Source organism: Pelodiscus sinensis, chromosome 2 (assembly GCF_049634645.1).
Source record: "Pelodiscus sinensis isolate JC-2024 chromosome 2, ASM4963464v1, whole genome shotgun sequence".
Lineage (NCBI taxonomy): Eukaryota > Metazoa > Chordata > Testudines > Trionychidae > Pelodiscus > Pelodiscus sinensis.
This window is the reverse complement of record NC_134712.1, coordinates 73,024,981-73,047,834: the sequence shown is the minus strand read 5'-3', so window position 1 is coordinate 73,047,834 and position 22,854 is coordinate 73,024,981. Positions and strand designations below refer to the sequence as shown.

The 22,854-nt window shown below is 42.1% G+C and overlaps 1 protein-coding gene across 1 annotated transcript; it reads left to right on the top strand.

Moving 5' to 3' along the window:
* Positions 1-7,193: 7,193 nt before the first annotated feature.
* LOC102452447 (transthyretin) lies at positions 7,194-22,493 on the top strand. Its single transcript, XM_006113604.3, has 4 exons — positions 7,194-7,364; positions 8,565-8,704; positions 20,916-21,051; positions 22,353-22,493. Exons 1-4 carry the CDS (start codon positions 7,296-7,298, stop codon positions 22,458-22,460), a joined length of 453 nt encoding a protein of 150 aa, XP_006113666.2. The 5' UTR covers positions 7,194-7,295; the 3' UTR covers positions 22,461-22,493.
* The last annotated feature ends 361 nt before the right edge of the window (positions 22,494-22,854 follow it).

Here is a 22,854-nt window from a genome sequence, read left to right as displayed (position 1 = left end):
GCGCCGACCGATGTGGGGCACTTGATGGCAGCTGTAAGGAGCGTGCGGCGTCCCTTACAGCTGCCATCAGGCGCTGCGCGCCCAGCTCCCACAGCGCCGGCCCGCGCGCATCCCTGTGGCACTGGCCAACAACGCCCTTTCTCCCATGTCCGCGGGGCCTTACACAGCCCAGCGCGTGTGCCAGCAGCAACAGCCAGGCTGGACTGGGCCGTGCTTGCGCCATGCACCCCGGGGGCAGGCCTGCGCACCCTAGGGGGGCGGGCCCGCTCTCCACAGGTGGGCTCACGTATGCACCGTGCACCCAGGGTCAGGCGCCGCACACCCGTGCCCAGGGCACCAGAGTGCCTCGGGCGGGCCCTGGACATATGGAAAGAGTTTGGGATATTACTACAAAAATGTTTCGCTGCTATGCTTCCCTGGGGTCAGATAGATACTGGTTGATTAAGCTCCTGGCTTTCACCACTTCTATTTTGGACGGCCTGATGACATTTCACTGGAGCTGTTTGGATCAGAGACTCTAGATTAAGAATTGTGGCTGCTCAACCAAATACTTTTTAGCTAATCACTTCGTCATCTCCTGCTTCATGTTATGTATCCATAAGGTCCGTAATCTATGATAGTGGTCACACTTCTCTGCCATACTTAAAACCAGACAGACCCCCCACAAACAGAAAGAAAAATCTGGAAGAGTTCCTTAAACTCTAAATCAAGACACATTCAACCATGTGCAGCCTCTTTGCTTTGCATGAGCAAGGTTTTGTTCAAGCTTACATTTATGTGCATGCACAAATACACTGATCTGTGTGGACCTAGTGACCTCAGCTAAAGAATTTGGGTCCTGATCCAAAATCCACTGAAGTATATGGACAGGCCATTGTCCCCATCAGAAACGGTGTAGATGAGACAATATGGCTAGGTCTAGATTACAGGGCTTTACAGGAAAAAGCTATTCAAATTGTGCTCCGCAATTTGCTTAGCTTTTTCTGATCGCTTTTGCGGAAGAGGATTTTCCACCATTTGGCCCAGGGTAGACAAGGCCAAATGGCAGAAAAGCCTCCTCTTTCGATGGAGCCCTTATGCCTTATGACACGAGGTATACAGGGCTTCCCGAAAGAGCGCATTTGCTCTTCTATGAAAAAAAGTGAAAGAGCAAATCTCTGGTATCCCACAAAAAACCCATAGTCTAGACTTAGCTTATGTTGAACATGGCATTTCCTGAAAATTTTGAGCAATCCATAAAAAGAGAAAAGCAAAGGTATGTGACCACTTTCATCACAGGTGTGGAGAGGCATGACCCATAGTGACCAAACCATGTGACAGTGACTGTGGTGATTGGGGTAGCGTGACAGTAAATGGAAAGCAGTTAACTCAAACAGTGTACATGGTAGCTGAAATCGTGCTGTATCGGAGCTGAGATACTGCACTTACTAATTCAGTGGTGAGACAGAGTTCCAGAAATGCAGGGCCAGACACATCGAGGCAATTAATCAGAGAAGACAGACAATGGCCTGAGCTATACCAGCACAGCTCAACGTGAACCAACACATTCATAGCATTACTAAATGACTGATATTCATTTATAAATGGCTGCCAGGATATTCCACTAAAACACCCGCCTCGTGGCATGCAGCTCCTGAGCAAGAAAATACCACAGCCATGTGGAAACCGTCTGTCCAGCAGCCTCTTAGAGAGGCTGACCATTCAGACCGGTTCTCCACCTTGACAAGACTGGGGTTGTCCCTACCTCATCTTGCAGGAAGTCATAGTCTCCCCAAGTGTAAAGCCTCATCTTCATTTGCCCAAGCCTCATTCCTGCCCAAAGAGCCAGTGTAAACTCACCTGAATGTGTTGCGCCCCGAATACCCAAGAGCAAATGCAAGAATTGTCACTGACATGCATAAGGAAGTCACCCAGAATCGTGAGGACTCCAGCACTACTCCCAACAAGAATACAGCATGACCAGAGCTGAGGGGAGTAGCAGGGGGGCTGCAGGCTAACAACTCCCAAATATATTTTATTGTTCAGACTCTCAGCCCAAGAGAACACATTGGCTACGTCTACACTGGCCCCTTTTCCGGAAGGGGCATGTAAATTTCACTAGTCGTCGTAGGGAAATCCGCGGGGGATTTAAATATCCCCCGCGGCATTTAAATAAAAATGTCCGCCGCTTTTTTCCAGCTTTTAAAAAAGCCGGAAAAGAGCGTCTAGACTGGCCCCGATCCTCCAGAAAAAGTGCCCTTTTCCGGAGGGTCTTATTCCTAGGAATAAGACCCTCCAGAAAAGGGCACTTTTTCCGGAGGATCGGGGCCAGTCTAGACGCTCTTTTCCGGCTTTTAAAAAAGCCGGAAAAAAACGGCGGACATTTTTATTTAAATGCCGCGGGGGATATTTAAATCCCCCGCGGATTTCCCTACGACGACTAGTGAAATTTACATGCCCCTTCCGGAAAAGGGGCCAGTGTAGACGTAGCCATTGAGGCTATGTCTATACTACTCTTCCGAAAAAACTTCATTTACATCTACACTGCAATTGCATTCTTTTGAAAAAAAAATTGAAAGAACAGAGGGGTTTTTCCGACATTGGTAAACCTCTTTCTATGAGGAAGAAGCCTTTTTCCGAAACAGCTCTTTCAGAAAAAGGCGCGTGGGGACCGGGAAGCAGGGAACCAGCTGTTGATTCACCCCCCTCAATCAGCTTTGCACCCAGCTGGCCATTTACCTTGGAAACTGCGCAGGTTTCATGTAATCCCGATGAATGTGAAGATCTTGATAGCAGACAGAACCCAAGTATGCAGGATTACTTGCAAAGGCTTATTAACAAGCTAATGCAATGAAAATTATTCTTTCTGGCTTTATGGGTGCACAAATGTCTGCTTTACATTCTCACAGTTTCTGTGCTACCCTTGGCAGTTATCTTCTTTGTTGTGTTCTTACAAAGAGAGAAATATCAAAACATTAATTTAAGCTGTCACAATGCAAAGGGCTGACAGTCACATAAAGAATTATCATCATGGCAGAGAATCGAAACAAGTTAGAGAAGGAAAATTACAGTGACTAGCTAAACAGAACCAAACTTTTTGAAAAATCTAGGGTATTGCCATGACAATTGAGGTTGCTGGAACTTTTTCTTTGTGTTTTTTCAGCACATTCCTACTCAGTCTATTATCAAACTGAAGAAAAAAAGAGAAAGAGAAAGAAAAATCATGTAATATGTGTGCTAGTTTTAGTGAAATACGCATTTCAAATGAGAGACAATTCCTGGTGTGCTAGTTTAGTGGGGAGTTCTTTCGAAAGAAGAGGAAAAAGGAAAAAGCACAGGTGCCCTGATGGCCACTTGTCCATAGTAATCACAGCTTACATGCAAGATGGCCTCCATTCAGCATGGATGTTCTCTTTTGGAAGAAGTTTTTTTCTGAAGATCTCTTCCAGAAAAGCTTCTTCCGAAAGAAGCCTGCAGTCTAGACGTATCCTAAGAGGAATCCAAGTAGTAATAGATAGTATACCAAATTCCACTAAAATGAGAAGTGTAAAGATCATTGAATAGATTAATAGATTTCAAGGCCAGAAGGAACCATTCTGATCACCTAGTCCTTTGTATAACATGGCCAGAGAAAATTCCCAGAACAATTCCTTTTGAACAAGAGCATTTAAAAAAATCCAATTAATTTTTCAACAGCATGTTTTATGCAAGGTAGAAGAAACTCCCAAACCAAATACAATATTGGAACTGAGTGCTAGGAAGTTAAAAAAACTGTTTCCATATGTCTATTTGTATTAGATACCAGAATAAGGTGCCTGTGATCATTTGACTAAACATTTAACAATCTTAAACAGAAAGATACTGAGCAAAGTACACATTTGTGGTAGCTGACACAAGATTCACAGCAAACATATGGGCAACCTGAAAAGATCATAATCTGTCCCTACAGACTTGAGTTAATTATAGTATTGGCTAGGGGTAGGTATTCAGTGACAATACCACCAATGTAAATAAAGAACATATTAGAAAATGTAATTAGATTAAAATTAAATCAGACAAACCAAACATATTTCAACAAAAATAGACTACTATTTTCTGTAATTTTTTTCAATGAGTTTTGGCAGTGTGGATGCTCTCTTTAAGAAGAAGTTTTTTTTGGACGATCTCTTCCGGAAAAGCTTCTTCTGAAAGAAGCCTGCAGTCTAGACATAGCCTGAGAGAGAGAGAGAGAGAGAGAGAAATGTGCATAGAATAGCATCTGGAAAGCAGCTTTGATGTAAACAAGAGAATTAACAGGACATGTTTATTCTTGACCTGAACACAGTAATGCTTCCAAATAGGTAGCATTATTTCATTTTAAAAAATGATTAATTTTAACTAACAGCTGGTGAACTTCAAACAATTTGGAATTCAGCTAAGCCCTAAAGAGTTGGCATATTTGAGGATTAAGCACATATTTCCATAACCACCTCCTTCTGTATTCACCACAACCTAGTCTCTTGCTGAGCCAGCCAGATCCCTGTACCTTTATCTAACCCCATCAAGTCTCCTGACTCCAAACAGCCCTTTTTCTTAGTGCTCCAGTTCCAACAGGCCCTAAACCACTTATTTGCTGTTTCCTGAACCTTTCTATACCTTGTACTCGGTGTGGAGGAACAGCCTTTGTTTAGAAAAGCCTTCAGTGGAATATGGTCATTCTATTTACATTTCATAAGCTCCAAGATTCCCCAGGATAGAAGAGCCTCAGTGCTCAGACCCTCCCCACTGATTCTGGAGATGTCCTAGGACTCACAGAACTGAAGAAATAACTCAGACCATTTTCAAAAATGCAAAGCAAAGGGAATCATAGAACACTAGGACTGGAAGGGACCTCGAGAGGTCATCGAATCCAGTCCCCTGTCCCCATGGCAGGATCAAATACTGTCTAGACCATCCCTGATAGACATTTATCTAACCTACTCTTAAATATCTCCAGGGATGGAGATTCCACAACCTCCCTAGGCAATTTATTCCAGAAAAAGAGAAAGAGAAGAAAGAGAGATCAGCTTGATATTTAAGCTGAGGCACAGAATATTTCCCTATCTTGAAACCATCCTTAATGACAACAACATTGCCCCAAAAAACAATGTTCTTTTGAATAAAGTGCATAATACTCAGAGCTGAAAATGCTATTCCTATAGCTTGCGGATGGGCAAATACCGACCCACGGGTTGGATCTGGTCTGCCAGAGTTAGTCCCTGGTGGCCCCCCTCATCATTGTATTTACCTGTGCCTGTGCAGGTACAGTGGATCTCAGCACCCATCCCAGCGATCACCCATACCTGTGGAGCAACAGTAGCCCTTGGTGGCCTGCCACTGTTTTATTGCCCATCCCTGTTATAAACAACTGATGAAATGAATCTTACAAAGATGTTAAAAAAGTCTGCTTCTTCCAAATTCAGTGATCCAGAACAGAGAAATCTCATATGAAGATAAAAGAAATACATTCCAGAGGTTGCCAATATGAGCCAATGTTATGCCATGAGGACATTTTGCTGAAATTGGGATCATTTCCTGTTTTAGCCATTAACTTGCTATGGAAAGTCTTAAGAGCTAATGGCAAAATTCTGCTTGGAGATCTCTGATTCCTTTCCATGTGTAGAAAGACCACAGCTTCATGTATAAGAGGTATTCTAATACATAAAGAAAAGATTCCCTGTGTTAATCTGAGAACAGAAGTTTTAGCCTCAAGGTGTGAGTAACTCCCACTGGCTTGCAAGGAAACTGAGCCTGGTTCTCAACAGCCTTACATTTTGGCTATGTCTAGACTACAGGCTTCTTTTGGAAGAAGCTTTTCTGGAAGAGATCTTCAAAAAAATCTTCTTCCGAAAGAGCGTCCACACTGAATGGACGCTATCTCGCATATAAGCTGTGATTACTATATACAGAATGGCCACCAGGGCACCTGTGCTTTTTTCTCTTTCCTCTTCTTTTGAAAGAACTCCCTCTTCTCCGTCCACACACATGCCTTTTTCTGAAAGAGCTGTTTTGGAAAAAGGCTTCTTCCTCCTAGAAAGAGGTTTACCAATGTCGGGAAAACTCCTCTGTTCTTTCCATTTTCTTTTGAAAGAACACGAATGCAGAACGGACGTTTTTCTGAAAAAATTCTGTAGTGTAGACACATACCCATTGTGTGGTCATTTTTATATGTTAAAAGTGGGTGTAGAATGTTCCCATTGCAATATTTATGGACAGGGACTGTGTCTGCTTCAATGTATGTATACTATTTAACATCAGGGGACCCTGCTGGGTTTCTATAATACATTTTTTACATTAATAATTTTACATACAAGTAAATGAATGCATAAGACATGGGGGGGGGGGCGATAAACCCATTGTCTCACTTCATACTTTAAAACTTCTCTCTAAGGACTTGATCCTCATCCTGTTCAAGTCAATGGCAAAACTCTCAACACCTGAATGATGCAGGATCAAGTCCTAAAAGGTAAAGGCTCTTTCTCCTCAAAGTTTATGCCTCCTTCTTAGATAGATTTTGAAAAAGAAGCAAGAACTATTACTCACATTTTCAGTTAAGATGGGAATCATTCTGCAAATAGTAACAGGTACATGGAGAGAAATAAAACTAATTTGTTATTATCTCTGTCATTTGCCATTTCTTGCATAAGTTAAGTTCACAGAGACTTGCCATTAAATAACAAAGGGTGAAATCCTGGCTCCATTAAAGTCAATGGGAACTTTGACATTGCCTTCAATGGAACCAGGATGTCACCATCATATTTTTTATGCATCATGCAGCATTTTATCCTATTCTACTTATAATGTGCATGAAAGGAAATATCACTCTGATGGACAACTGGGTCTCAGAAAAAATTAAATTAAAAAAGGAAACATGCATGGGAGTAGACAAAAAATGAGACTGAAGAATGCTTCCAGTGTAAGTCAACAACGGAAATAGGGCCTGCTCTAAGCAGCTATGCACTCAGAGAAAAACAAATTATTTGCATTATTTTACAGAGGGTATTCCAAAAGCCTAATCTCCCCAGGCAAGGTTCATGTTTGTGTGGGTTACTTATTCTCTTAGCTCCAATGATACTGCAGTCCTTCCGCATGCAAAAGTCCCATTGAGTGTCAGGGCAGTTCCAAGCCTGGAATAACTGCAGGATTGGATTGTTTATTAAGTAAATAATCAGAATCAGCAGGTTTGGAGTCATATGGGCACCAGATAAGCAGCCTGTTTTGTGGTAGGCTTGGGTATAAAATCCCAAATCCCATCAGCTTCTAGCTGCTGGCACAGAAGCTCACTAACAGCAAGCAGAATGGCCTTTTATTCTGCACATCTCGTTTTCTTAGCTGGACTGGTATTTCTTGCTGAAGCTGCCCCATTGGTAAGTGTTTTGGTACTAAAGGGTGAATTAAAATGATTGCAAATAGCATAAATTCTCTGAAATCAAGCACAGATATATTCTATATTGTATGCATTTACTAGCCTGAAGCCAATTCCTATAGCCATTGTCATTCTACAGTGTTCTGGTAATGCCACTTTTCTCATGCATTTTCTTCAAAATTCATAGTAATATTTAAAATAAACTCAGCTTTGGGATTCATCTATATATTATTTCAAAGACCTTGTGGTTCATCTGTTTCACTGAGATCTTGTGGTTAAGAAAAAGGGGCTGGAATCTGGAAGATCTGGACTTTGTTCTTAATTCACACAGTAATGTTGGACAAATCCCTTTATTTCTCTGTGATACAATATTTATGACTATGTCTAGACTGCAGAGATTTTCTAGGATGCCTCCCAGAAAAAGCTTTGCCATGTCCAGAGAACGCATCCGCTTTTTTGGAACAATTTCGGAAAAACTGGAAGAAGGGATGTGTTGAAAGAGGTTTGTCTGAAGTCTGGTCCTATGTAAATGGGCCAAATTTCAGAAAAGCTTCTTTCAAAAGAAAAGCAGAAAAAGTTAATGCAAATTACGGTTCACAATTTGCGTATCATTTTCTGACTTTTCTTTGTAGTTTATACCTAGCCTAGATCTGTAAAATGGGGATAATTTTACTTTCCACATAAATGTGTTGTGATGCTTGTTTACTTCTTATACTGCAAGAGCCAAAGATGGGAGATGCTATTGAATTATTACTAAGAATTAAACACAGTATAGCAAAGATGGGGAAGGCAATTTCCTCTGAGGCCCAGGGATATTTCTGAGGTGATAAGATGCTGATCATCAAATGTAGAAGCTGAGGTGGTTAGCCTGCACATATACTTGTTCATTACTTTCTTGTCCTATTTCTGATCTCATTTAAAGAAACATCCTTAATTAGCATGTTGTTTTCCAGAGCTATTTGTAAATCAATCCCTGAAGTAATACAGTGCACCCAATCTAAGATTACCCTCCTGTTTGTGAACATCTATTTGTGAACTATACTGAGTTTAAAATACTGCTTTGTTTGAAACATACCCTCATGAGGGTGTTAAACCCTGCAAGTGTGGCTTTTCTGCTCTTTGGAAGTAGAAAGGCATGTTGAATATGCCTCTATAATTTGGTGCACTACACAATTTATTTTTTTTTAAACACTTTCTCAAGGTTTCCCATGGGTCTGTTGATTCCAAGTGCCCTCTTATGGTGAAAGTTCTGGATGCAGTTAGAGGAAGTCCAGCTGCCAATGTAGCAGTTAAAGTGTTTAAAAAGGCTGCAGATGGAAACTGGAAGGAATTCGCTACTGGGTAAGTTATGTTGTTCTCTGAAACTTTTATGATGTCTTAAAGATCAAAATGAGATATAAAGGGGACTTTAACTGGATGCCCAACTTATTTTGCAAAGAATGCTTATGGAGCCTGATTTAAAGCCTATCAAGTTCAGGGAGATCAGGCCCATGAAGAGAATGCATACTAGTAGGGAGAATTACTTTGAATTTTTCATCTTACCTTAGTGAGAGAATATTTTATATTTTTATCCTCACTTTCAAAAGGTGCTGTGGTACCACTGCTGTTAAAAATTAAAACCCTGTGCACCTGACCTTCTGTATAGTCCAGGGTAGCCATCTTGATATACAGTAGGTCCAGAGCTTTATTTGTGGAGAAGTAAGCCAAGCAAATTCACTCTCCTCTAATCTTCATTAGAAAGCCCTAAACATGAAGACTACTTCTAGACTGGCATGATTTTCTGCAAATGCTTTTATCGGAAAAGTTTTCTGTTAAAAGCATTTGCGGAAAAGAGTGTCTAGATTGGCACGGATGCTTTTCTGCAAAAGCACTTTTTATGGGAAAGCGTCCGTGCCAATCTAGACGTGCTTTTTTGAGCAAAAAAAATCTGAGCTGTCTATACTGGCCCTTTTCCGCAAAAGGACTTTTGCACGAACGGGAACAGCATAGTATTTCTGCAAGAAGCACTGATTTCTTACATGAGATCGTCAGTGTTCTTGCGGAAATTCAAGCGGCCAGTGTAGACAGCTGGCAAGTTTTTCCGCAAAAGCAACAGCTTTTGCAGAAAAACTTGCCAGTCTAGACACAGCCAAAGACAATAAATGACCTTCCCTCTTGTTTTCACTGACACACATGGAAGTCAGGAGAAGCCCCTTGGACAAGGTTACACTGGTGTAACTGAGAGCAGAAAAGGGTCCACAATATTTGTTTCTGGTTCCAGTTATGGCATTTTTATTGCACATATTAGTGAGGTATCTGAGCAGCTCACAGCCTGCCATGTATTTAGCCTTACAACACTCCTGTGAGTGACGTTGGAAAGCAATTACTCCCATTTTACAGATGGGGACCTGAGACAGAGAGATTAAGTGACTAGCCAAAGGTCATGCAAGAAGCAGGGAGCTGAAGACAGGTCTCCCAAGTGAGCACCCTAGCCAGTTTATCTTCCTGAATATCTTTTGCTACAGATTTTGTGACATTATTTATTTCTCTCTGCAGCATTGAGATCATTGTTTTCCTCTGTCTCTGGGCAATTCACAAACCAACCTCTGTACATGTGCTACACCATAGCTGAATAGATCTGAAGAAACTTTTAAGAGCTAATATAGGAACAAGCAGCATTCAGAATGCATTTATAAATGTAAAAAGTGAAACCTTGTACAAAACTTATTTTCTTCCCAAGTTTTTCATGCAGGTGATGGGACAAGTCTATTTGTCTCTAAAAACCACAGTATGTTTTTCTGCCATCATTAGGAACACTATATTGTTTCTAAAATATATGAGAATAGTAGTTTTTAAAAGCATATGTAACATGTCTATATGCAATCTGCAGAGGAACAAGCTAAATACTATATTCCCTTAGTTGTGTAATATAAGAGCTTACCTTGTAAAATTGTTCTTAATTGAGATTTAGGGATATATCCTGCCACTTTTATGAACCAATAGCTCCCACTGAAGTAAATGGAAACTACAAGTGTTCAGTATCACGGAACATCAAGTCAATCTTTTTAAGCCTCTAAATATGAATTTATGAAACTGGTTTTAGATGCATAAATTTGGAAAATTTTGATTCCTTGTTTTTGCCTGGGATAGTAGGAAGGCCTGCAGTGTGGAGGATAAGACGTTCCGGTTTATTGTTTTTGTATGAAGTCCACTAAACTTTATTCCTTCTTAAATGGCATGGTGTTTGGCTACTGCCATGCTACTTTCAAACATCGCACTTGTTTGAGCAGCTGACAAATTTTCAGACATGGGATTTTACAACCACAGGGCTGGCAGTACTGTTAGGTTATTTTTTACTTTACACAGATCTATGTTTACAAGTTTTACAGCAGAGCTGGGGAACCTAAAGCTTGCCTTGATCTGGTGTTTGGGGCTCCCCCTTAGCATTGGCGAGCTGGTGCTGGAGCTCCAGCCCTCTGCTGTTCTCCCCATGGGGCTAGAGCACACAAAATCTACTAGCCTGGGCCTGAATGATTTTTCTGTGCGTCCTTGGCTCCTGACCCAAGAAAGGTTCCCCACCCCTGACTCGTAAGACATAACCTGGGCCAGAAGACATGGTTAATAGTAATTCTAGACCTAGGGTGTGTCTAGACTACATGCCTCCTTCGACGGAGGCATGTAGATTAGCCAGATCGGAAGAGGGAAATGAAGCCGCGATTAAAATAATCGCGGCTTCATTTAAATTTAAATGGCTGCCCCGATCTGCCGATCAGCTGTTTTTCGGCAGATCGGGGGAGTCTGGACGCGATGCCCCGACAAAGAAGCCTTTCTTCATCGACACAGGTAAGCCTCGTGAAACCAGGTTTACCTGTGTCGATGAAGAAAGGCTTCTTTGTCGGGGCATCGCGTCCAGACTCCCCCGATCTGCCGACAAACAGCTGATCGGCAGATCGGGGCAGCCATTTAAATTTAAATGAAGCCGCGATTATTTTAATCGCGGCTTCATTTCCCTCTTCCGATCTGGCTAATCTACATGCCTCCGTCGAAGGAGGCATGTAGTCTAGACACACCCCCATAGATCTATTGCCAGAGGATGTTGTGAAGACCAGGACTTTACCAGGGTTCAAAAAAAGAACTAGGTAAATTCACGGAGGTTAGGTGCATCACTACTTCTTAGCATCTGGTATTGGCCACTGTTGGAAGACAGGATAGTGGGCTAGATGGACCTTTGGTCTGACCCAGTTTGGCTGTTCTTATGACCTTAAGTATAAAACTAATTTAATATATGTGCACCAAAGTTGCAAACATTTTGCATAATTCAGAAAATAAGCTAATAATTGGGCCAAGAAGTGAAAAATTTGGAACCTGGCGTTCAAATTTGTTGGGATGGTCCCTGCAATCCTATTACATTGGTTGAGAATGGAGGGCTGATTTGTTTTGTTTTAATAGTTGATTGATGGATGAAGATGAATCCTTAGTGTTTATTACATTGAGTACTTCAGTGAAACTACTCACATTTGTAAGCACTAATCCACCACTGAATGCCTGCAGGACTGTACCCTACATATGTCACGTTGCTACAAATTACCAGCTCACAGCCGTGTCATATCTGTGAGGAAAAAGACTGATGCGAAAAGGATGAAAAATGTGAATGGCAATGATGCACTGATGTTGAGGGACCTGAGATCCTTTTCTATTTTGATATATGTACAATAATCAGACAAAATATGTGCACTCTGGGTGATATTCATCTTCTGGCCAAAGGAAATCAAACTAATGTCTGGGTCTTTGTTCTGCTATAGGAGTGTAAATAAAAGAAATGTAACTCTGGCAGCTCAGCTTAGGGTATGGTACAGTGAGAGGAAAAGGAAACAGGTGGTTAGCAAACTTGTCAAACAGCAACAGTCACAAGCAACAGATGCACTTTTCCTTTACCGAGCGTCAAGGGTGCATAACTGTGTGGCTGCTCCTGCTTGTGAGTGAGTAGTGAACTGAAGGTGAACTCACCAATAGGCATGCCTGCCCCAAACGGTCAGCAGTCAAGAAACAGAATAGAATTTATCCAAAGAGAAAAAGATCTTTAATAATCATAATTCATGACAGAACTTTTGCTATTTTATTGATAATTTAGAATTTACTACAGCTTTTTAAATTAAAGTAAAAAAAACACTTTGGATTATTTGACTAGTTTTGATTATCTTACTCATTGGAAAGCATTATACAGAATCTCTCTGGAGGGTCCTATCACATAAATGCATATTGCTGTTGAAATCTGAGAGAAAATTTTTGACCATCTCTAATGATTTCTTCTAAAAAATGTGGGTTAGTCAAAATAAAAAATTTCCTCCTGAAACTGTCCATGTTGACTAGATTTTTCAGTTTCACAGCTGGGAGTATTAAGCCAAAAAGTGTCATTTTGAATCACCATTTCCAAATGAAAATGCCATTTATTATATCACATTGTTTCAGGGTTTTCTGGTTGGTTCGACATTTTGGGAATTTTTTAAGTCACAAAAAGTTTCAATACTTCGGTTTAACATTCCAACACTCCAATTAAGAATTAAAATTAACTTTGAAAGATCAAAATTTCTCCTAGGATGAAAATTTTGTTTTCTGAACTGCTATAGTTGTAATGTCTTGAAAGGATACCTTCTTGTATCTTTGACCAAGGCTTTGGACCATCAGAGAAAAACTACAAATATTTCAGTCTCAATTTTAAACAAAACCCAGTCCACGAGGGCAGGCAAATTTGGAAATATGTTATCTCACAGACCTTCTGAATATCTGGATACAATCAACAACTAAAACTGTTCATGTGCCATTGACATAATAAATCATTGAGTGTACATATTGGGAGATGACCTTCTCAAGGTATGTACCTATGTATGAATAATTACTATCATTCTGTCTCTTAATACTACCCTTAGTGCATTATGAAAAAAACACCTTGAATTTGAAGTAACTATTTAAAAGGTAGGAGGTGAGTTACAGTCCAATGAGTGACTTTATTAAGAAGCTTAATTCAAACTGAGTTTAACTAAAACATGCAAGGGAAGCTAATTCCAGCTGAGAAGTTCTGAGGAAGAAGTACAGTCTAGTTGTATAGGGGACTAGGAGTCAGGTAACTATTTAACTCTTCACTTGACTATCTGTGACCTTGTTATTTTCACACTGGATGTCAACGTACTTTTGCAAATATCACATATTTCAGTAATTCCCTTTGGGCATGTCTACACAGAGCATTCTTTCGGAACAACATCAGTTATTCCGAAATAAGGTAGTTTGTGTCTACACAGCAAGCTCGTTATTTCAAAATAAATTCAAAATAATGGGCTTCTTACTCCAACTTCTCTAAACTTCATGGTACGAGGAGTAAGGGAAGTTGGGGGAAGAGTGCTCTATTTTGAAATAACTGCTGTGTAGACAGTGCCAAAGGTTGAAATAAGCTATTTTGACTTAAGCTACGCAATTAGCGTAGCTCAAATTGCATAACTTATTTCGAGTTTAGCTTTGCTGTGTGGACATGCCCTTTGTCAGAATGAGTTCTTTCATGGATTAGGGTTAGAATGTTGAAAATGAGCTACTGCCTATGCATTTGAATTCATTTATGCCACAACTTTTAGTCTACAGCACTATTTCATTCTACTGAATATGGTCCAAGTTAGTAGGATGCCTGTAAACAGTTGAAGGCATAGTTTCAATACGCATACAACCCAGGAGGAAGATAAATAACATTGATTTCAACGGCACTTTACACTGAGCATATTACATAAATCCCAAGACAGCATGAATGTAGGTAATAAAAAGTTCAGTCACCACACACAGCTTTATAATGAAAAGGTCCCAGACAATGTAAATGGAACAGATTTTTTAACACTGCTAGCTAGGATTTTATATTAATTATTAAAGAGAGGAAGGCCCTTGAGCCATCTCCCTACATTCCTTGCGTGCAAAATGAAAATGCTGTCTTTTCTCTCAACTTCCTTCCATCCACAAAGCATATGATTAAAACATTTCTCTAAAGGAGTTCAGACGCATCTGTTCTTCAGTCATATGTTTTCTAGAACACGGAAAACAACGATTTATAAAATACCCTGAAGGAATCTTACTCTTTATGGCGGCGCATCAAGTATCCCCCGACCCTGCACCCCGTCTGCAGCAAATTGAGACTCTGCCAGCCAGTAGACTAGAGAGGGTTTATTGCTTCTCTAGGATACAGCACAGCCGGGTTCTATGTGGGCATAGAATTGAGGGGCCAGGCAGCCTTAGACCCCTTGGAGTAGGGGTCCACAGGCTCCTGAACCCTCAGTATTCAGCTTAATCTCTTCTCTCCATGTTTCCCAGCCAAGACTGCCTCTTCTCCAAACCACACCCTTCCTTTGTTCAGACCACTTTCCTTGTCAGGTAAGAATCAGTCGGGACACTGTCTACGTGACCTGAGGTTCCTCAGGGCGACCCCCCGCTGGGCAGTGCTTACAGACGCAGCCAGTAGGGGTCACCCCCAGCTCACACAGCAACCAGTGAATGCCCAACCAGAGTGGGCCTAGGGCCACTAGAGTAAACAGCCCATCGTATATCTCCCCCCTCCAAGAGCAAACTGAGCAGGGTCACTCCACTTCTCACCTGGGGAAGTTTGGCCCTCCTCCCCGCCGCCGGGGACAGCAGCGACAGTGACATTGGTGCTCCCCTTGGCTTGGGCCTGCTTTGATGGTGCTCTGAAGGAGCCGGCTCTGCCCTGTTCGGCTGCTGGACGGCTTTGAGGGGCTGGCATGGGCCCACTCTCTATGGTCGTACCAGCCCTTCCACTTCCCTTGGGCTCTGTCCAGGGTCTCCCTGGCTGGGCCCATAAGCTCAGTGAGCCTTTCCCAGAGAGCCAAGATGTCCTCCACCCCCAACTCTCCATCTGGGGAGGCCTTCCCCTCCCATAACTCTCCCGGCAAGCCCAGGGGGGTCCTTCCCCCTTTGGTAGCATGGCTCGGTCAGGGAGAACCTGGTAGATCCTTGGGGTGCCTCCCTGTGTGCAGACAGCAGGTACGGCAGGTACTTGTCCCAGTCCTGTAGGTGCCGGTGCACCCCCACTTCCTTGGGGTCCTTAGCCCCTCAATTTCAGATGTACCTGGGCTATTGGCACCTTAAGCAGGATCCTGTCTATGCCCCTCAGGGTCAGCTGAGTGTTCGGTACCATGTGGTCTGGGGCTACTACCTCAGGCCGGGCCAGCATCACCTCTGCACCCATGTCCCAGTAGCCCATCACCTCCCTGCCATCCACCTGCAGGGGCTGCCCTGCTGCCACCCGGTACATGGAGAAATCCACCTCCAGAGGGTCAGATCTCCCAGGGGAGTTGGCCTGAGAGGCCTTCCTCACACTTTGAGCTGAGGTTTGCCTGCTGGCCCACCCTTCTCCCAGCCCCAGCCAGTTAACCCTAGAAAGTCCTGGGTTGTGGGACCTGTCCTGGTGCCTGTTGCCCTGAACTCTCTTGTGGCCTCTTTGTCCACAGCAAGTTAGGTCCTGCAAGTCCCTTTAGGCTGGCTCTGTCCGGGCCCTGGCTGTCTCTCTGTGGGCCAGATGGCTGGTCCCTGTCTCTTGGGCTCGCCCCGTAGGTGATTTCCTTCGTTACTCAGCCGAGAACCGGTCTCTGCACGATTCTCTCTCTCCCCAGGACTCCTGTTCACACCCGGACCAGCTGTCTGTTAACTCATCCGCCGACCCTCCGGCATCCTGGGGGTCCTCTGGCCTCCAGTCCTTGAGCCCCAGGCTCAGGATGGGTGGACATGCTTCATAGAACTGTTCCAGGATCATCAATTTAACCAGGTCCTCTGCAATCTGGGCCCCGACCCCAAACACCCACTTGCGGCAGTATTGTGCCAGGCAGGAGGCCATATTCATATAGGTCTCTCTTGGCTCCTCCTTCCACCCCCCGGAACTTCTTCCGGTACATCTCCAGGGTCAGCCCGAACTTGTGCAGCTGGGCCTCTGACTCATTTGCAGTCGCCTGACTGCAGATTCTCTAGTTGGTTGAGCATCTCTGCGGCCTTCTGATCCAGCAAGGGGGTGAGCTGTTGGAGCCGGTCCGCTGGGGGACTCTGGTGTAGGTCACTCAAAGGAGCTAAGGAACTCGTCCATGTCCCCCACATCTTTACATTGAGCCAACACGAGCTTCTCAAAGTGTCTGGCCATCCCAGGCCCCCTGGGGTCCTCCCCACTCACTGCAGTTGGGGCCCCTCGCCTTCTCCATTCCGCCATGGCCAGCTCATGCTGCCGCTGTCTCTCTCAGTCCTGGCGTTCCTCCCTATGGTCTGGCTGCTCTTTCTCTTGTGACTCCAATTCCTTTTGCCTCAGCTTGATCTCCAGCTGTCGCAGCTCTGTCAGGATGGACACCGCCCTGGACGTACCACTGCTGGCGGAGCATGGCCTGGTGGGCATTGCATCTGTCTGGCGGACTCCAGCCCTCCCTCCAGTCTGAGAGCCTGAGATACTCCCAAGGGGTGTCTGGCTGCTCCCCAATGAGACAGGATCCATGATCCTGGACTGTTCATTCTCTTCCAGCCGGGCAATCAGCTGGGCCTTGATTGTTTTCCCATGGGCAGGCCGCTCTCTCTGCACAGCCCCACAAGGTCTGCCTTCGGGAGTAGGCAATCTCCTCGCTGATCCCCGGGGTGTGGACTCACCGGCCGAGTGCTGCAGAGCACCACAACTCGCAGGATTAGCTTTGCTCTGCCTCCAGCATGCCTGTCTCTTGCAAGCCCTTTCTTTCTACTGCACCCTGTTGCTGGAAGCTCCATCTACCCCTGACACCACTGTGGCGGCACATCGAGTATCCCCCAACCCTGCACCCTGTCTGCAGCAATATGAGACTCTGCCAGCCAGTAGACTAGAGAGGGTTTATTGCTTCTCTAGGATACAGCACAGCCCAGGTTCTATGTGGGCATCAAAGTGAGGGGCCAGGCAGCCTCAGACCCCTTGCGTTAGGGGTCCACAGGCCCCTGAACCCTCAGTACTCAGCTTAGACTCTTCTCTCCATGCTTCCCAGCCAAGACTGCCTCTTCTCCAAACCACACCCTTCCTTTGTTCAGACCACTTCCCTTATCAGGTAAGAACCAGTTGGGACATTGTCTATGTGACCTGAGGTTCCTCAGGGCAATCCCCCTCTGGGCAGTGCTTACAGATGCAGGCCAGTAGGGGTCACGCCCAGCTCACACAGCAACCAGTGAATGCCCAACCAGAATGGGCCTAGAGCCACTAGAGTAAACAGCCCCTCAACTATGTCACACTCTTCAAATGCAGAAACTCAATAAATGACTCAATATACAGTTATGCTTAAACAAGCCATCAAGCTGTAGTTCCAGCCCATGAGTTTCTGCCAAGTTAAGCACGGAAGGGAAAAAATATTTCCCAATGAAAATGGAGGTATCATTTGAGCTATTCAAACTAAATACACGAGAAGATACTGTTGTATGCAAACTGTACTTTCACTGTTTACTTTCCATTAATAAGTTTTTCTCTGTTGGGCAGAACCCGTTAAACTGAAAGTGTAAGTCAGTTTCACTCACAAAAGCTTTGTTTACAATCCATCGATTGAGGCCTTGGGGAACTATATCACTGCACTGATTAACAACAATAAATGTAAGGATATCAGGGAATGTGTTTACGCTCAGCAGTCCCCTAACTTGGTTACAAAATTGCACCGGTTTGTTGCATAGACTGGTCTAGTTGTAATCCAGTAATGAAAAATATGGCTGTTGTGCAGACTAAAATGAACATTGGAACCATGCTTGTAACCAAATCAGGCGATATTCACACTATAACAAGGCATTATTTTTATGTAATACACATTGCAATTGTGGGGTCTGATTGCAATTCTTGGAGTCATACTCTTAAACAAACAATTGCTGTTGTTCACGGGTATAACAGAGACTTTTTTTTAATTCAATTCTTAATTTGAAAATGATGTCTCCCTATCCCATGGATGAAGATGGCCCACATTATGTTTTTGCCCCTTCATCAGATGAGAGCAAAGAATGAATGGAGAGGTTCATTATAAACATAGTCTACACACTCACAAACAGATACTTCCTTTTACAAGGTCTAATTTAGTACAAACTTCTGCATCACTGAAGTCCCCATGGGAGTTTTGCTATTGGACTTTCATGAGCACAGCATCAAGCTTGTAATGGCTTTTACCTGGTACTACTACCATACACTTGAATACAGGACTGGGAGCAACTTGTCTCATGCAAAATTCCCTAACATTCTAGGATGGTGGAAAATGCCACTAGATGTATACTCAAAGTGGAATTTTTCAATCAAACTCAGCACGGGTCTCATTCTGCTACCATTGATGTTGAGAGCTTTTGAAAATCCCACATTATTTGTAAGTAAATATGATGCTCAGTTGCTCTTCACAAAGATTGTAATAATCACGATTTTAAATGATTTAAGTAAGACATTAGCAACCAAACCAAAAGGTACAGAAGCTTGAGAGGTAAAATACCTATGATTCCATCAAGCTTAGCTCGTCAGTGCTGGCTTATACACTATTTGCTATTTTTATGGAAATTATAGACAATTTATTGATAATAAGTTAATTTTGCTCTTTATTTCATGACTGCCATGTGCCATTAACTTTTTGGTGTCTACAACACACACCTGAACCATAGGATGCAAATTTATATATCACATTTCGGAAAGCTACTGTAGCCTTGTCTTCGTTTTCCCTCTGATTAGTTGCATTAGTCTTTTTGTTCAGTATCCTCTTTCTATTGCTATTGCACCAACAATCTGTGTATCCGAATGCCCCTGGAATGTTTTAATCCCAGATCCAGATAGGCCTAAACTAGAAAAGGAATATTGCAGACACTAAATCTGGATTCCATCTTCTCTCAAGTTCTGGGTTGTTCACATCTGACAGATTGATTCTGTGTACATAAAATACAGCCTAACTGAAAAACTCAATTTCTATGAGTTGTTCTGATAAGAGATTTTGGCTCAGGCTCAATTGCTGGTTTAACTGACACATGGCTAGAATAGGTAGACTAATGTGATTAAATAATTTGTACTCTCAAAATTCATACAAACTTCTGCAGAATCTGACACTCTTCCTTTTGCAAGTGTAAATACCAGTGAGCATTCACTAATCAACTACTCTGCCCTTTTTTGTCAGTTTATTCAAAGGTAAATAAGGTCCAGTTCATAAACATTAATAAATGGAATAAATTAACTGTTTTCAAGTCAGGGATGGCATCCCAGTTCTAGAAACCTCTCATCACGATAAACCTATTTCAATCAAAAGTTTGGATTGTTTAATGTTTTCAGTTTATTCTTGTTAAAGTTTATTCCCACTGAACTAAATTGTGGCCCCAGAGTTTCTACAGCAACTTGAAAGGAACTAGACTTTTCTCCCAACAAATATGCCTTTACTTTGTAGTTAGAGCAACTCCTCCTTCATTGAGACTGTTTTCCTTGATTACAATTCATTCTAGGACAAAAACAAGTATAATGAAAGAGGATGATGGAAAGAAGAAAGTGGGAACAATACAACTGATTTGTTCTCTGATCATTATTAGGGTCTTTCATTATCAATCCCTCTCTTCCAGCTCCCACTCTTTGTTATCTGCCTACACAGCCATATTCACAGGTGGCAGTAAAACTGGTGAGTCCTATTAGCTTTTCAGACTTCAGACCCATTCTTTCTTCAAATAACATCACACCATTATATCGGATTGTGAAGTTATTCCATTCATAAATATTTCAAGAAAAACAGGCAAAAATAGAGAGAAAAAAAGGAAAAAATAGAAAATAAAAACAGGGAAGAAGAACAGGGAACTAGAAACCATCTATGTAACCATTTGAACAACTGAAAAAAGACCTAGTTGTTTATACTGGCTAGACCATGTTACAAATACCCATTCCTTTCCACTTTTCTGTTTTAGCCTCCTGCTGGATTTTATCATTAACCTAGGTAGGAGGCTCTTTGGACAAGGCTTTTTTTTTCAATACTCATTTATATAGCATCTAGGATAATGGGTCCCTGGTCCTCAATTTGACCCCTTTGAACTGTAATTCAAATTAATACTACTAACAAACATGGAGATATTATCATGAGCCCAAAAGCAAACAACATTCAGAGTCAATTAAAAATGTTTTGCCTCATATGCTTTTAACAGGTAGTCAGCAGATCTTTTTCCCTCAAAAATCTTCCTCCTTCCATAATTCTATCATGGCATGTCTCCGGATACCACGTCAATCTTTTTCTAGGCCTCTAATTTTCAGTTCCACATCACACATGCAAGTTGAACACCAAATCAAAATAGGCCTTAGCCAAAATGCATGTCATAACTGTAGTAATTCTGTCGCTCAGAGTTAATGTGTGATATATATGGATGAGCTGGTAACAAGGATAGGCTCTGTGATGCTGGGAAGCATACGCTGTGCAGAAGATAGGGAATTATTTCAGATGAATAGAATCATTCAGTGGGGGCCACAGAACTGGCTACTTAACATTCCACACTGTCTACTGCCGTGATACATCTGAATGTCAAGATAAAAAATTAATGTGGCTATTTATCATCACAGGAAAACCACTGAATATGGGGAGATCCACGAGCTCACCACAGATGAACAATTTGTAGAAGGGGTATACAAGATTGAGTTTGACACCAGCTCTTACTGGACCAGACTTGGCCTATCTCCATTCCACGAATATGCTGATGTGAGTATTTATTCAGCTGTCTTACACATTGAGTAGAACATCTGCTTTAAAAGTGCATATGCACAAAGAGTAGCATTATGCACTGCAGCATCTCACCCTATCATACAGCATCATCTGCAGAAAATCTGCAGTACATACCACTGGAATCAAAGAGCTCCCTCATAAGTTAATGGGCCAAACTCTCCGCTAGTGTAAATGGGCAAAACTCCACTGCAGTCAACGGAACTGCCCCCATTCACACCAACAGAGAACCAAATTGTACTCAAATTGGTGCATTATTCAAATACCTTAAAGATCTGAAATGTTCTGCAGTATGGAAATGCTTTTATCATTGCTGGGATGGCTGCAAGGCTTTGGAGATCCATAATGAATGAATGGTATCAACATAATATAAATCAGAAAAGGGTCTTTTTTTTTTCTTTTCTTTTCTTTTTTAAACTGGGGGCATTTTCTTGTTTTGAACAGCAACTCCAGGTTCAGTAATCTAGAAATCACTGAAAGCTCTTTAATCTGACATGTAGCTTTAAAAAGTCAGACATATTTTTTGCCTGCATATCATGTGTTATAGTAAAGTTTAAAGTGCATTTCTCCCCAGATCATTTCTAAAGCATGTGATAGAGAAAACTTCAAACAAACACCATCTAGGAATTAATTATAAGGGAAAGGGAAAAAATCAACATGGCTTTAAATGCTATTCTATCCAAAATTTCCAGAAGGACTGAGGAGTAATTGTACCTTATGTTTTCATTGGCTGGTGGCCTAGCACTTCTATTTTTTTCACATTTTATAATGTTTACATAGAGTTTCCAGGAAAAAAAAAAGCAGCTTATTATTGAATTCTATTCAATTTTCCTAAAAGACTGAATCAAATATTCTGAGAAGCTCTAAACTACATTACATTTTAAATCACAAACCTGTTTTATATTGCTAAGGACTGATCCTGCAAGGAACTGAGACCACTTCCATTGTCTTCTGAGAATTAAAAAGTACTCCGCACCAGACAGGATTAGGTCTGTAAGGGCCTAATCCAAAGCCTAAAAAATAAAATCAATAGGACTCTTTTCACTGACTTCAATGAGCTTTACATTAGGTCCTGAACCCTCTAATAGAGATTTAGATTTCTCAAGGCATTAAATTGTATCTACTTTAGTAGGTTTACATAGTTAATGAAAGATTAAACCATTAACTGAAAGAAATCAGCCAAATGCTACTCCAGGGAAGTCTGTATGCTAAATCTATTGCTGAGGTAGTTTTGGGGTATATATGTTGTGCTTCAAACTGACAAGTATTTTCTTTTCCAGGTGGTTTTTACTGCTAATGATTCTGGGCACCGTCATTATACCATTGCTGCACTCCTCAGTCCCTTCTCATATTCAACTACTGCTGTAGTCAGTAACCCACAGGAATAAGTATGCCCCACAATACCCTCCATTGATAGAATTACCATAGGGTTTTAGGAGGTGGTTAATTCTTATAACTAACAGCATGCCTTTTTGCTATAGTAGTCTTTATTTTGTAACCTGGCCAAAAACTCAGACAAGTCAATAAATGTTTAAAGACAAAACTGTTGTGATTTTCCGAGTAATTTTTCTCTCTGTTCAGAAGGGACGCATTGGTGTAGAAGTGCAAAACAAAAAAACCCACCCATGCATTACCATTTGACTTAGTGCAGTAACTTGTAATTGAGCCCCTCTCTATGCTGTTAGAAAACAGTTAAATTCATTGCCTTTTTCTTTGATGCCATGTGTTTGAAAGAAGTTACATTTTGGCAGTGAATACCAAGAGCTATAGTCTGCTATCAGC